Source organism: Neoarius graeffei, chromosome 25, assembly GCF_027579695.1.
Source record: "Neoarius graeffei isolate fNeoGra1 chromosome 25, fNeoGra1.pri, whole genome shotgun sequence".
Lineage (NCBI taxonomy): Eukaryota > Metazoa > Chordata > Actinopteri > Siluriformes > Ariidae > Neoarius > Neoarius graeffei.
The window spans coordinates 22184863-22200669 of NC_083593.1; the positions used below are offsets into that span (position 1 = coordinate 22184863).

At 39.0% G+C, this 15807-nt stretch overlaps 1 protein-coding gene across 2 annotated transcripts in view; it reads right to left on the bottom strand.

Moving 5' to 3' along the window:
* Nucleotides 1–318: 318 nt before the first annotated feature.
* c25h21orf91 (chromosome 25 C21orf91 homolog) overlaps nt 319–15807 on the bottom strand; it is a 61379-nt gene continuing 45890 nt past the window's right edge. For both annotated transcript variants that reach the window (XM_060908248.1, XM_060908247.1), the window contains 3 exons: nt 7301–7741; nt 6735–6797; nt 319–3641 (listed from right to left, as the gene is read on the bottom strand). In XM_060908248.1, coding sequence (XP_060764231.1) covers nt 3475–3641; nt 6735–6797; nt 7301–7741 — 671 coding nt within the window. In that variant the 3' untranslated portion in view covers nt 319–3474. The remainder of the gene's footprint in view (nt 3642–6734; nt 6798–7300; nt 7742–15807) is intronic.

The following is a 15807-nucleotide window of genomic DNA, read 5'->3' on the forward strand; positions in this document are numbered from 1 at the left end:
TGATTTGTTTGTGGCTCTGCTTTGTTTTTGTGGTAGGTTCCCCCCCCCATTACTCTGTAAAGCGTCCTTGGGTTGGTGAAAGGTGCTGTATAAATTAACCTTGCCATTATTGTTCTGCTCCACTCATGTCAGAGCACCCGCTGACACTCCATCCATCACCAGCTGTGGAGGTGAATTTATGAAATCTACCTGATCTCCTAACATTATAAATTAGTCCTGTCCCACCATACAATTTCATAATGAGTGTGCATATGAAGATGCAAGACAAATATCTGTTTAAGAAAATATTTTTTATATTTATTTACTAGTTTTAAAGAGAATATATAAATCACTCAGACCACAACACAACCACACATTATTGCATGAGCTATTAGGGAAACAAACACAAAACCTCATAATACACTTAAATGAAAATGATGCATTAAAAAAATCAAAACAAATAAAAAGTTTAAAAAAAGACAACGTATAAAACAACAGAACTGATCTCGAATCAAGTGTACATGCCAAAACATCATGTTAAGTTTTACATGAGCTTTGCAAAGATTAACAATTTGTTTGGTGGGCAGTCTGGATGCAACCCTGTACATAATTTAATTTATTTAGCTTTTGCCATAGGAAGATCTATATACATCATGGCATGGGAAACCACAACAGCTTGCACCAATTACAGTGGCCCCATTGTACCGAATCTGCATGTCTTTAAACTGTGGGGGAAACCAGAGCAAACCCACACAGACAGAACATGCAAACTCCACACAGAAAGCCCCCTGTCAGCCGTGAGGTTCAAACCCGGAACCTTCTTGCTGTGAGGCGACAGTGCTAACCACTACACCACCGTGCCGCCCAAACATCAGCTGAATCCATAGTTTGCTAAAAATGACGTGTTCTCAAGGCATTGTTGTTATAATCCTGAAATAGTACATGGGTTTTAATCCGCTAAAAAGCAAATGAACTCTAAAAACCAACACGCGAATCTAACAGCTTTATATATAAGCAGAACTGACATGCATACAATAATGCTGAGGAGAATCACAGTTCAACTTTGTACAGCATATCAAGCACCAGACATGCATTTAACACATAAAACCTACAAAAAAAAAACACACAATAAAAAACCACCACACTTTTCATACAACCCACAGAGAGGTGGATTAAAATCTAAGTCTCTTACAAAGAGAAGCATTTTCTCTGAACAAAATATTTTTACATTTAAAATGACACATTGGAACCGCTATATTTAATTAGAGTTCAGTGTCATAATCAGTAGGCTGCACTAATTTCATCTATTGTGAACAGATTTTCTGTATAACCACCAGATGGCGCCGTCACCTCAAGATTTTCCACGGGAATAAACTGTGTATGTGTATACCTGAAAAAAAACCATGCTGTATAATAAGGTTCGAAATAAGTAAACAGATACCAGGTTCAACATTTGAAATTTATGAACTGAAATGTTTGAACAAGGATCAAGGAAATCTTATTTCAATGAAATTAAATATTAAATAAATGTGCATAAATTTCCATTTACTCATGCAACATTACTTAAAAATAATACTGATTTATGTTACCTTTTGGTAACAGACTTTGGTTAGGCTTTTTAAGGTGCGTGAAATCCCTATTAGGCTACGTTCACACTGCAGGCTGAAGTGACTCAAATCCGATCTTTTCGCCCATATGTGACCTGTATCCGATCTTTTATTGACAATATGAACGACACAGATCCAATTTTTTCAAATCCGACCCAGGCCGTTTGGATATGTGGTACTAATTCCGATTCCTATCCGCTCTTTTCATATGCGACTTCAGTCTGAACCGCCAGGTCGCATTCATCCGACTTACACGTCATCAACAAGCCACAAACGTCACTATTCTGCGCTGAACTAGGCGGCGGGTCTCTCAAAAAAAGTTACAACAACATGGCGCATAATCACGGGCGCAGATAGAGGGGGGGACTCGTCCCACCCAGATTTAAATTCACCTCGCTCGGTCCCCCCCACTTATAGGGAGGAAAAAACGTCTATGCTGTCTTTCTTTGCATAAGGCAAACCTCACGGAAAAATCAAAAGACTAATCACCATTCGGTTTATTGAGGTGCACAGCAGTGTATACATAGTTGCAACAACTCACATAAAACAAAACAAAGACTGATATTCGGTTGGTTGAGCTGCGCAGACTGCACAGGTTGCGAGCTCGAGCTTGGTTGCTATGGTAACCCACAACGAGTTTGATAGGCATATCGGGGTTGGGGTTGGTTTGCTGGCAGCTTTGTCCCCCACAGTTTTTTGTCCCCCCCAGTTCAAAAAACGTATCTGCGCCCCTGCGCATGACATCAATGCGAGGGACGCTTCGGGCTGTGAAGGTTCTGAATCTTCTCAATGGAAGGACGCAGAGGTTAGGGAGCTGATTTCCATTTGGGGGCGATACAGCTATTCAAGCTAGATTGGATGGGTCATACCGCAACTGGGCGGTTTTACTTCCGTAAACACTGGCCATGCTCACTGCGTGTGACGTCGTCGTATCCTGCAGTGCGCATGCAGAACACTTTTAGGTCGCTTTTTGTTCATACTGAGGATCACATACAAGTCGCATATATTTGTTAATGTGAACGACCTCACAAAAAAATCGGATTTCACAAAAAAATCGGAATTGAGCTTTAAGCCTTGCAGTGTGAACGTAGCATTAATGTCCCCGAGTAATGCTAAACAGAAAGGAATGTTTGATGACCAATGGTGTCCTAACCTACCCAGGAAGAACTTTGGGGGGTTGGGGGAGGTGTGTGTGTGTGTGTGTGTTTATAAAGCTTTATTTAAGGATGTAATGATGGGTTGATTTGGATCGATGCATTTATTGAAAATGTGAAACTAAGCAACAATAAATCTACTACTATTATTCTATCTCTTCGCAAGGTTATTTACCTCATCTTTATACTGTTTTGCACTGGTACACTGCAGAGAAACGCATTTCATAACTGGAAACCACAATCCCACTGCAATGACCAGAGAGAACACACTCCCTTCTTAACTAAGCAACCATTACCACAGTAACACCAGAGTCAAATCAGCCCAGACTCCGGTCCGTCATGCACAGTTATAGAGGCATCTGTTGCTCTAATTCAAATAAAAAGAAGTTGCGAATTTAAAAAATAATAGGATTAACTAAGAACAATAAATAGAAATGTCTAAGACGTAACAAAAATAATAAAACATTATTCAAGTTAATGTTGATTAGGCCATCGTGTCTGACCCCAGTCTGCATAGCAACCACAGGTGCACCTTACAGAAGGTCCAAAACTCCCCGTGTTAGTCTCTGTCAAGACTTCTCATGTTCAAGTACAGCAAGAACAAGCCAACTCATCAGCTCCACCTTCTTAAGAGTATATGCAAGGCGTGAAAAGCATGTGACTCGAGTGAAACCTTTATTCCGGCCTCCCCAGACTGGAGGGTGCTCTCTAATCCACTGTGGACAACTCACACTTCACTCCACTGAAGGGTTGCTGGCTTTAACCCCCGCCCGGCCAATCTGAAGCCATGGGAGTTTGGCACAGTTCTTAAAGAGCTGCTCGATAGCAATGTGGCGGACATGGAGCTGAGATGCCAAAGAGTCCTTCTCCTGCACAGCTACTGAAAGCTCCTCAAAGACCTCTGAGAGAAAGAGCAAAAGAGAGGGTGGTCAGAGTATTAATCAGTGGTTTGAATTAAAATGTTACTCATTAGATTGCTGAAATTCAAATGAATCTGAATCAACTTCAATCAATATCAGCTGTCGGCACACCACCACATGATCTAATGGTGTGAAAGGGTGAGTAAGCTAATCTAGAAAGCTCCACTATGATCAGATACATTCCTGTATTTACCACTGGTTTCTGATAGTCATCATGTTGTAAGAATTGGATGACTGATGCAGGTTACAGCCAAAGAGTGACAACAAAACTCAGTGGCACTCATTTACGAAACAAACATATGACAGAAAACTGGGCGGAAAGTTACGTTGACACACAGCCCGGCATTTATCAACGTGAATATGAGCGGAGGCTATGATCAAATCTCACATCAAGTGTCAACTCATTTATGCAACTTTGAGTCAGCATGGACTTGCAGTGCAGCATAGTAAAACTGGCTGAGTCTGAGACATGGATGTTGCAAGACCCCTTTAACTGGGGCACGTGCCCCATTACTGACCTGCTGTGCCCCAGTAAAATCTCATGTTAGAATTTTAACAAGCTCCTATATTTGGCAGTAGATTGTTGATAAAAGGAAAATAAAAAGTCCTAATCCACAATGACAGAGCAACATAGCTTAAACCAAAATACAAGCTGAGGCAAGCACTTTCCTCAAGGTCCAGGCCTTTGCACTGCAATGTGAACATTACTGTCCGTGCACGACAGTATGTGTGTCGTAGCATGTTGAGGAATGGGGGCCTGTACCCCAGTAGAGCTGTATGTCTAGCAACACCTCTGGTCAGAGAATTGTTATTAGAACAATTCTGGCTGGCATATAAACATATCTCATCTCATCTCATTATCTCTAGCCGCTTTATCCTTCTACAGGGTCGCAGGCGAGCTGGATCCTATCCCAGCTGACTACGGGCGAGAGGCGGGGTACATCCTGGACAAGTCGCCAGGTCATCACAGGGCTGACACATAGACACAGACAATCATTCACACTCACATTCACACCTACGCTCAATTTAGAGTCACCAGTTAACCTAACCTGCATGTCTTTGGACTGTGGGGGAAACCGGAGCACCCGGAGGAAACCCACGCGGACACGGGCAGAACATGCAAACTCCGCACAGAAAGGCCCTCGCCGGCCACGGGGCTCGAACGCGGACCTTCTTGCTGTGAGGCGACAGCGCTAACCACTACACCACCGTGCCGCCCATCTAAACATATGCAACCACATATTCATCACTTAAAAATATGTAGTCTATGGCAGTGTTTCTCAAACACTGGGCCACAAATTTTTTTTTTTCCAAGTTGAAGTTAATTTTTTACTTGTAATGAAGTACAACTGCTGGGTTACATGTGGCGTCACATCCGCCTCATTAAGCTACGGTCACACTACAGCTCGCGATGCTTTGCGATGGGTTATCGATGAAAATGAGGCATTTTGGTGGCGATATACACATGAGTTAAAAGTTGTGGTCACACAGTAGGTGAACACTTGACTGTCAGGCTTTGCGCGCTTGCGGCTGGTGCAGCTTGAGTGGCCATGCTCACTCACGGAGCACATTGTGCGCGCTTGGGACCCAGTCGTTATGGGAAACACCTGGTACTGATTTGAGCGCAATCAGCATGTGCAGATACGGACGCCGTTTTCACAGAGGTTTTGCGAAGCATTATCATTATCACGGTCACATTTGTTTCTAGCCATGTTTATAACGTTGTTTAAATATTCTGCTTTCTGTTTTGCTTTTGTAAATATCATGCCTACTAATAAACACTCTTCCTGCGCTTAGATCCGTCTACCGCTGTCTATCTTGTAGTGTCCTACTGCCTGGAGCTTTAACCCAGCCACAAATAAAAAGTTGTACTCCTCTATGCGCTTCCAGGTTTTCATCTGTGCGTCCGTGTAGAACGATGTCTGCAGCACCAGGTAGTTTGAGAAGTCGGGGAACTCAACAGATGGATAATTTTCCAACTTGTACGAAAAATCCTTGTTTGTTAACATGTAAGGATCTAATCCCATTGAGTGGTTTCTATATCCACTTCTTTTGAGTGGACTTCTTGGTTTTAATAACTTGCTTGTTTGCTGAACACAAACATGGCAGTAAGTTCTTGTGTTAATGGACCAGACTCCACTTTTGGATCATTAATCCCTTTTGACTGAGAATGCCCTGCATGCATGGTTTGGCTTCTGGCACATCCATACAGTTTGAAATACAATACCTACAATTAAAAACAGCTTGTTTTATTGCATTTATTTAATTCCTGGGCTCCGATCTGTAACAGGGAGTGATGTTGCATCCCATTAATACACTTTACGGTAGATTATTAGATTCTAATAGAATAGATGAACCAAAATAATCAGGGATCTTTTTTTAACGAGCCCCAACTCGTTACAAATATGAATAGGTGGGCCTAAAAGCAAAAAAGGTTGAGACCCCCTGGCCTATGGCAAGATAATATATTTTGTAAAGGCCTACATCGACTATGTGTCGTATATCCTGGAGTGCTGTGTTTTCACAAACCACAGGTTAAGCGAACCACAACACAGACCTGAAGCAAACCGAACTGAAACTCAATTTGTTTCGGAGGGGTCCAAGTTCGCTATGAGGGCTGAAAGGGACCAAGTGTGAAAACATCCTTAGAATGACAATTGTTTTCAGCCATGACATTTACCATTGCCCGATCATTCTTGCATTGTGATCAGTGAGACACGAATGCTTCATGAATCACACATGAACCCTGTAGTAAGATGATTTTTGCATTCAGATCTGCACTGGTTTCTACGTTAGACTGATAAAGGAGGGCCATTATGTGTAAACGCCTGTCTCTGGCTAATTATTATTATTATTATTTAGTATACACATGCGTATGATGAACACAGCACATCATACACTCTCCATTTCCAAAATTGGAAATAATTAGTTGTGTAGTCCATCAACGTAAGGTTACGGTGTAGAAATGCAGAAGGGTAATTAATATGAGCAGAGTTTCAAGTCACACTGTACAAGTTTTAAAAAGTTACATAAAACCCTACAAAGGTTTTGAATGTATTAATTCTAAACCTTACCTTGAATCTGCAGCAGCAGCTGCGAGTTCAGCTGATGAAGCTCTTCAACACTCATTTTCACCACTGCAATTAAAAAAAAACAAACATCTAAAGTACAAAATAACTGTCTCCATTAATGCCTGTGTTACATTATAAGAGCAAGGTATAAACTTCTCTTCAGCCAGAAAAGCATGAGGGGAAACACAGTGACTTAGTCTTTGACCTTGAGACATTCTTTTCACCAACCATGGATTTCAGGATCTTGGTGGCGAGACTCACTTTATCACTTTTTTATTACCAAAGTCATTTTTAGGCATGAAAGACATAAGGAGGAGGACATGCAAATGAGAAAACCCTGGATAGTCACATATTTGGAGTGAGTTACACAGACATAAATTTTTTTTTTTTTAAATGTGGCTGAAGGGAATGCATGCCTTCTACTGATGCTACAAAGCTTTACTGATGAATAGCTAATGACAACAATTGATAAGAACAACCAACTACAATTTCTTTGTCTGCTTTGAACAAAAGACTCTTAGCACCCAAGACACGTTTCAAAAATTATTTCACTTCTTAGGAGTACTCACATTCCTCTCGGCTGTGGCCTGCGTGCTGCCTCTCTCGCTGTTCTCCTCCGCCTCCCTGCTGTTGCAGTGTGTGCTTCTGTTCATTCCTCCACAGCTGCCCAGAGTCCTGCAGGAGCTCCAGATCCTCGGTTTCACCTGGACATGTGCCCCCCACCCACCGAGGGGCATATCGAGGGACCTGGGCACCCGACTGGGCCATCAACTTCCTGTCACCCTGTTGTGTGTGAAACAGGAGCTGGTGTTTGGAGTCAGAGTCTCTGTTCTGAGCATACTGCACAATGCGGCTGATCTGCTGGCTGAGCGCCCGCTTGACACCCTCATAGGTACTGCGCGAGGACTTGGCATGGGAGACTTTCTGGTTGGCAATGAGATGGTACTTTTCAAAGCAGTCCCTGTGCCCACGCAAAGACGTGGAGTGCAGCAGTGTGGCAGTGGACACACCTGTGACGCACAAAGACATCCTGCATGAATATATTTTCAAAATAAGTTCAATCATCTAAAAACAAATAAAACAAAACAAGCCTATTTTCACATTTAATTCTGGGACTTCTGACTGTGACCTACTGTATCAAGTTCATTTGATCCATGTCCTGTGTATTTTATGTGTGTGTGTGTGTGTGTGTGTGCGCGTGTGTGTGTAATATATATATATATATATATATATATATATATATATATATATATAAATAATGGGTCCGTCTCAGAAACTGGTCTCTCATTTGGGACATTATGGTCAAAATTTTTTTTTTCTAATTTTACTATATTTTTTTTGCATTTACTTAACACTCAATGTTTCTTTTGTCATGTTTAATAAGAATAAAGATAGCATCTTGCTTTATCTGGCCTCTACTGTGGAAAATTTTAACGATGTTCTGAAGTTCACTCGCATAACATGGAAACATTATGCATTTAAAAACCCTCTTTAATAACCAAGGAATATCTTTTTCTGTACATATATTTGTTTCTTTAAATGCAATTATTGGACAGAAAAACAAAAACATATTTATCATTATTTTTAAATTTTACTCCTTAGTTTCGAATGTTCATCAGTTATCATACATTTTATTAAACTGTACTTTGTTGTGCCTGCAGGATGTCATGTAGATACACCCCTTATTTTGTACTAAATTATTCATTAGCATAATAGTAATACACAGACAAAAGTTTGAAACTGTTGCGCAATATCCCACTGATTTATTCAATTATTTGCTTTTTTATCACTAATGTAACATGGAAACAAGTTTTTTCTTTACTAGTTTCTTTTTACAGTGAAGATGCCATTACTTATATCACATCTGAACAAGTTGCAGATTTACACACTGCATTAAAATGTAATCATTCTCACAACTTAAATTATATTTTGATTACAATTCAAATGTTTTTGTAAAATTGATTTACATATGGGCAGCACGGTGGTGTAGTGGTTAGCGCTGTCGCCTCACAGCAAGAAGGTCTGGGTTCGAGCCCCGTGGCCGGCGAGGGCCGTTCTGTGTGGAGTTTGCATGTTCTCCCCGTGTCCGCGTGGGTTTCCTCTGGGTGCTCCGGTTTCCCCCACAGTCCAAAGACATGCAGGTTAGGTTAACTGGTGACTCTAAATTGACCATAGGTGTGAATGTGAATGGTTGTCTGTGTCTATGTGTCAGCCCTGTGATGACCTGGCGACTTGTCCAGGGTGTACCCCGCCTTTCGCCCGTAGTCAGCTGGGATAGGCTCCAGCTTGCCTGCGACCCTGTAGAACAGGATAAAGCGGCTAGAGATAATGAGATGAGATGATTTGCATATAAAATAACTACATCATGAAGAATTAAAGCCCCTCCTTCACAGATGAGTGAAAATATTGAATACATTTCCTCTTTTTGATTGCTTGGGTTAAAAATGCCAAGTTATGATGACTGAATTGATTATTCACTTAAATATGAATAATATGATACATTTTGGGTATTTGATATGGCGAAATAGGACTGTTTGCAAAATGACAGTGAAATATAAGCAATCTCAGTGATACTGTTAAAAATGACCCTTTCAATAATGCATACCGTCAAAATGATCCATTTTCACATCCTGATCAATTACATACAAAGAATTACTGAGATATAGAACAAATATATGTGATTTTTCCTTGATATGAAATTTCAATCAATTTCGTCTATAATCTGTGAAAGAGGGGCTTTAAATACAAGGAGGCACAGACAGCCGATCACTTCCGTGTTACGAACGTAAGATAAAATCGTTAATTCCACAGTTGCTCACAATTCTTCTCAGCTAACTGTGTGATTATTATCATTTCTGTGAGTAACTGAAACAGTTAGTGACATTATTCAAAAAATTATTCACATTCACTCTTTATGGTTACAAGTTCACTCTCGTAATAAGGAAGCACAATCTCAGACAGCTGACCACTTCGTTACGAACGTGAGATAAAATCATTAATTCCGTTATTTCTCACAAATCACATCAACTTTTCTCAGCTCTGTCCGTTATTATTATCGCTTCTGAAAGGAAATTAAACGGTCAGCCACCTTATTGTAATAAAATAATTCTTGTTCCCATTTTATGGTTTAAAAGCTCACTATCATAATAAACGATTACATGTGGCCGTTTCTGTATTACGAAAGTGTGAAAAATTTTAAATTCTCTAATTCTTCATAAATAATATCAATTCTTCACAGCTAGGCCCGATGGTCATCAAATATTAATGTCAAATAAAGTTATCCAATATGAAATGCCTAAAACTAAGCTGATAATGTGGCCCATTATGAGCAAATGTTCAAATCCATCATCGTGGCAAAATGACTGGCCGTAGATTCTATCAAAAGTTCGATCTAAATTGACCATGGTTGCAAAATATTGGCCAAAAATATGCAAACACTACCAAATATGAAAGTAAGATGAAAAAGAAACAAACATTCTATTGCCTTATACTGCAAAACTAAAACAAAATAAAACTGTCAAAACTCAGTGATAGCATCTGAAAAGATCACCCGCGTAACAGAAAGACCACAAATGGAAGCACGATCAACTTCTAACTGTTGGAGTGGAAAATTCCATTCTACACATGCAAATTGTTAATGTGTGTCCTTCCCCGCACACAAATAACACGCTACGGTAAAAAATAGACCACAACTCATTTTATAGCTCAGAAATTCATACAAGACCAGCTACCATTGTAACATATTCTGTAAGAAACATATTCGATACCAATCTTTCAGCTTTTGTTTTAAAAAACAAAATCGCAGATTTATAACTAAATTTTTATATGGCGTAGTGATTTTAAGTTACTACTTTTGGTGAGGTGGTGACCTTGATCCTGAGGCTTTCCATTTAGATCAAAACACACGATTGTATTGGTTTTGGGGATGCGGAAAATGGAGTTACGATGGTGAGCAAATATTTTGCATGATGTTTTATTACGGTTATGATTATTCTGTGAGCGCACAAATCATTAGGTGTATAAAGTTACAACTTACTACAATTAGTGATAACTGTAGACTTTTCAGTGGACTACAACCTTTTTAAGAGAATGCGATGTAGTCAACCATTTATCATGTCCCAGATCAAGCCGCCATTTTTCCACAAATTTGCAGAATTTTTGCCAAATTCTGAATAATCACATCAAAGATTTAGTCTTATCTGTATTTTTTTCTTTCATCATTTTATTTCAAATTAAAACCAACATCACCATTAAAAACTGTATAGTTTATTGACTGAGTATATTTAGTGGGGTACCATATATATATATATATATATATATATATATATATATATATATATATATATATATATATACACACAGACACACATTATACATATATATATATTCACACACACACACACACACAGCGTGTGTGTAGTGCCGTTGAAGTTAATGCGATAACACGCTAACGTAAATTCCTTTTAACGCCACTAATATTTTTGACATGCGATTAACACATGCACGTTCTGTGCCCCTCCCCCGTAGTTTGGGAAATCAGGAAGTGACGTAGCGCGAGTGATAAATGTAGCGAGTCGGCACATGTCGTGATGATGTACCAGAGCCTAATCTAGGAATCTGAAAATAGGGGACAGATCCCTCACTAGTTGTAGAAACAGGGGACAGAAAATATTAACATGGGTAAAAATATCCCTCATTTGTTCCAGTTAGTGGGGACAGAAAAATAAGTAATACATTGGTAGATATTTTCAAGAGTACATCTATAAACAGAACAGTTTTATTAATAAAACTAAATACATGTAACAAACATTCATATCAGATGTTAATCTATATAATATCATAATTATGGCACTATACATATCCTTTAATACAGTGATATGAAAACCATATCAGCAAACACTTATCCACAGTTTATAGTATTGCACAAACATTATGATCAGATCTGAACTTTAAAAATGTAAAGATTTTAGATCAAAAACTATATGAAGAATTATATACTGCAAAACCTTACAAATATGACTAGGTTACTGTTTTACTATAAATCATGTGACTAGCCTATTTTTACCAATTTGACCACCAGTAGTATAATGTTGCATTTCAAATATGACTAGGTTAATATTGCATATCAAATATGACTAGGTTAATATTACATAATTTGATATAGTTAAGTCTAAAATCCATGTAGTCTTGCCACTATTAATTAATAATAAGATGAAAAATCTGACTTTCTGAATAAAATAAAATCACTATCAAATATTTAAAAATGCGATCATATTTGTTTTGTTCAGACCACCTTTCATGAAAGTGAAAAACATTAAACAATCTACCTATGTTTAAACTAGATTTTGACATAAATGACTGGAGATAATCTCAAAATTCAGACTTCCTAAAAAGTATATAATCTCTATCATTTACAATCTTACAGTACCTACAATTACAAAAGAACAGATTAAATCTATTTCATAATATCTTGTATCGGGTTGTGTAATGTCGGCTGGATTAGTATCTGTCACTTCTGTGTCTTTGTTTTGTTTCCTTTTTTCGTCCAAAGGTCTTTCAACGTGACCACGCGTTTTGACATTGTTATGTTTGGATGAGACAGAACGATATGCCATGTGCTTTTGGGTATTTTTAAAACACTTCACACGATTGGTTGAGATACACTGTCTTCCGGTTCAGTGACCAATGATATAATAGTTCACAAAAAACTGTTTTACCCGCTAAATAAACCATTCGGAATACTTCGGTCCTTTCCGATTGGTGTGTAAACAACGCTATATTTACCGCAGTGCTTGCTAGCTGGTGCTGACAAATTGATACGCACAAGATTCAGTAAAATACGACTACACGCTCTCTACTTATAAATGCGGGACAAAATGAATAGATACACGATATCACTCTTGTGCCCAAAAAGTGGATGTGCGACAGACAGATAAAAAAACGCGTATTATCACGTATTACGCGCCCTAGATTAGGCTCTGTGTACACTTAAGTACAGAATCAACTTATACTGTTGCATTCTGACTGTTTACATAAAATGCGTGGATTTTTTTTATATGCTTTTGATGGTCCAAAGGGGAGATAAGACGATGTGTTAAGGTGCAGGGGTGTGTGTGTGTGTGTGTGTGTGTGTGTGTGTGTAAGTGGGAGTTTGTTTTATTCTGAGAAATGTCTGAGTGATTTAAACGGTGTTTATAACTGCAGTTTTTGCTCATTAATGTTCTGTATATCTACCAGTGAGTTATGGCATTTTACTGGAAAACCTCTTTATGAGCTGTGCGGCTTAACAAATGTATTTATTTGGGTTTTGTATTTTTATTTTCTTTATTTAAAGATAGCCACTACTGATGTCCAGAGTCCACGTCACTGAGTTTGTTTAGTTTATTTTATTGCATAGTTTGAGGCTGGAAGTTAAAGACAGAATTAGAAGAAAATACTGTACAGTTTTGCTCACACTGAATTGTGCTAAACCCTCAAAATTATACAGTTAATGCTGCTTTATTTTTAAAAGCACCGGGGAAATAAAATGCCCACTAAGATAATGTTTGTTGTGTTCAGCCTTATCTTTCTGGACCTGGCCACATACATTTGCATAAAGCAAGTATATTTGTCCACACCCACTCCCCAAAAACTTGAAAAGTATACCTAAGGTACATTTAGAACAGATTTTTTAAAATGTGCAATTAATCGCGAATTAAATATGGACGATAATGTGATTAAATATTTTAATTGATTGACAGCCCTTACATTTATATATAAAAGATTTGGAGCATCATTACTCAACAAGAATGTCCATTCTGATGGTGAGGCACAGCAGCTTAGCTGGTAAAGAAGAACTTTATTCCACGTACACTTATGCACAGTGAAATTCCACTCTGCATTTAACACACACATGAGCAATGAACACGCACAGAGCAGCTAATCTACAGCGCCCGGGGAGCAGTTGGGGGTTAAGTGCCTTGCTCAAGGGCACTTCAGCCCAAGGCCACCCCATGTTAACCTAACTTGCATGTCTTTGGACTGCAGGGGAAACTGGAGCACCCGGAGGAAACCCACACAGACACAGAAAGGCCCCCGTCAGCCGCTGGGCTCGAACCCAGAACCTTCTTGCTTCTTGTGAGGCGACAGTGCTAACCACTACACCACCGTGCCGTCCAGTCAAGCTGACCATCCATTCAACACCACACACCAAAGAAAATGTACACAAACCCACACACTCCTGAAAGTATATGTTCAATAGCAGAGAAAGTGTCACTCATCACGCTATAGCAGACTTGCAGTTTGTTCCAGTTTATAAAAGGTCTCCCCAGCTGATGAAACTGATTTCTCGCCAAATATAAATAAATTTGATGTTCTGAAGAAAAATATCCCTGACAGTAATGTTATCCCCATAAAAAGGCAAAGGTAAAATACACATAGTATATATAGCTAGACACAAAATAATCTTTGTACACACCATTACGTTTCTTGATCTGGAATCAAGTGTCTAACTGTTTGTGTGGAACGAAAGCCTGCAAGTACAACAATGTCTAAGAAAGTTGCAGGGCAGGAAGGTCACACCCATACAAATGCGTGCTATTGCTCAGACACAACAGGCAGCAAAAAATTTTAACAAACACAAATATCCTGCACTTGACATCTGTATTATGCCTACCTGGGTTAGAAAACTCAAATTTGAAAAAAGGAGGAGAAAAAAAAATCTTTTGCATCATCTTTCTGATAAACTTTTCTGTTTTCTCTTCACAGCAATACCATGCTTAAAAACAGGAAATGACACCTGACACAATGAGACTTGAACACTAACCACATACAAAACATAAGAGAATAGGCTTACAGTGTGGGCAAGAGGCTTCCGACAAACACACAACTTGCCTCATATCAGCTAATCGTTTCAAGTAAATTACCTTATAATGGGGAATTAGCAGAATTTGCTCAACAAACAGTAAAGCTGGACTGCCTTTCAGATTTTTCAAGTGTAGGTCATAAAAAGAAGTTTCCCTGACACCCAATTATTTTTGTTTAGTGGCGTGAAAGCTACTGAATTTGAATCACACACTTCCAATTTCATTAGTTTTTTTTTTTAATAGAACAATTAGTGAATTTAGGGCCACGTGGCCCGAAATTCTCCGCTATTTTTTCCTGCTTCACCATGATCCAATTCAAGATACTATGTCATGCATCAATCACATGGTGGCCTTTCCCCGTTCATGCAAGGCATTGTGGGATACAAATTTCAAACAGGAGAGAAAAATGGAGGACGCGAGTGTGTGAATGAAACGTGAAAGACTGACTACAGTAACGGAAAGCGAGAAGAAAAGACGTTATATTGCGAAGGAAAGTAAACGCAGGACCAAACTAATAAATATCGGCAGTCAGCGAGCACCTCAGTGTGATCAGCTGTTTGTTTAGCGACAGAATGATGGAACTGTCCGTGCACAGTCAAGGCAAGCCTGTAGATGGTAGTAATGCAACACTGTGGATGTTAGCTGCCGGAAAACCCAAAAGAAGGTAAACCTGCGCATGTGCACACGGACTTCCTCTGTCTGCTTGACTGCGTGAAGTGAGCGATTTCATGCGCACTGTTTGCTAGGGAATCCCCTCAAATTAAATAACTTCCCAGTCACAGAATGGCCTGTTTTGGGATTGGTTTTTTTTGATATTACAGAAATAAAAACATATATCACAATTACCAAATTTCAGAGGGAACTAAATTTCAATGATTTTATTAAATCAAAAGGCCGTCTAGCTTTAAAAATAAAATTGTTTCTTATAACCAAATAGGAACTTTGGGTATTATTTTGGTTTAATCTCATACACAGTAGTGACACTGCAGTTGATACTGGCAATGAGGAACCTGACTTCGTGACTTGCCAGGTCATTGATCAAATCAAATTATTAATCATAAAACAAAGAAAATGAAATTAAGGAAGTTAATGTTGAATGTTCGTCATTAGCACATGTTTGAACATGCATTCGGTGCTTCCACGAGCCGAATACTGGAAAGTCAGCTTTCATTTTCTGTGCGTGTACGTACATGCCGTACAGACCACAATGAGTAACAAACAGCAGTGTCAGA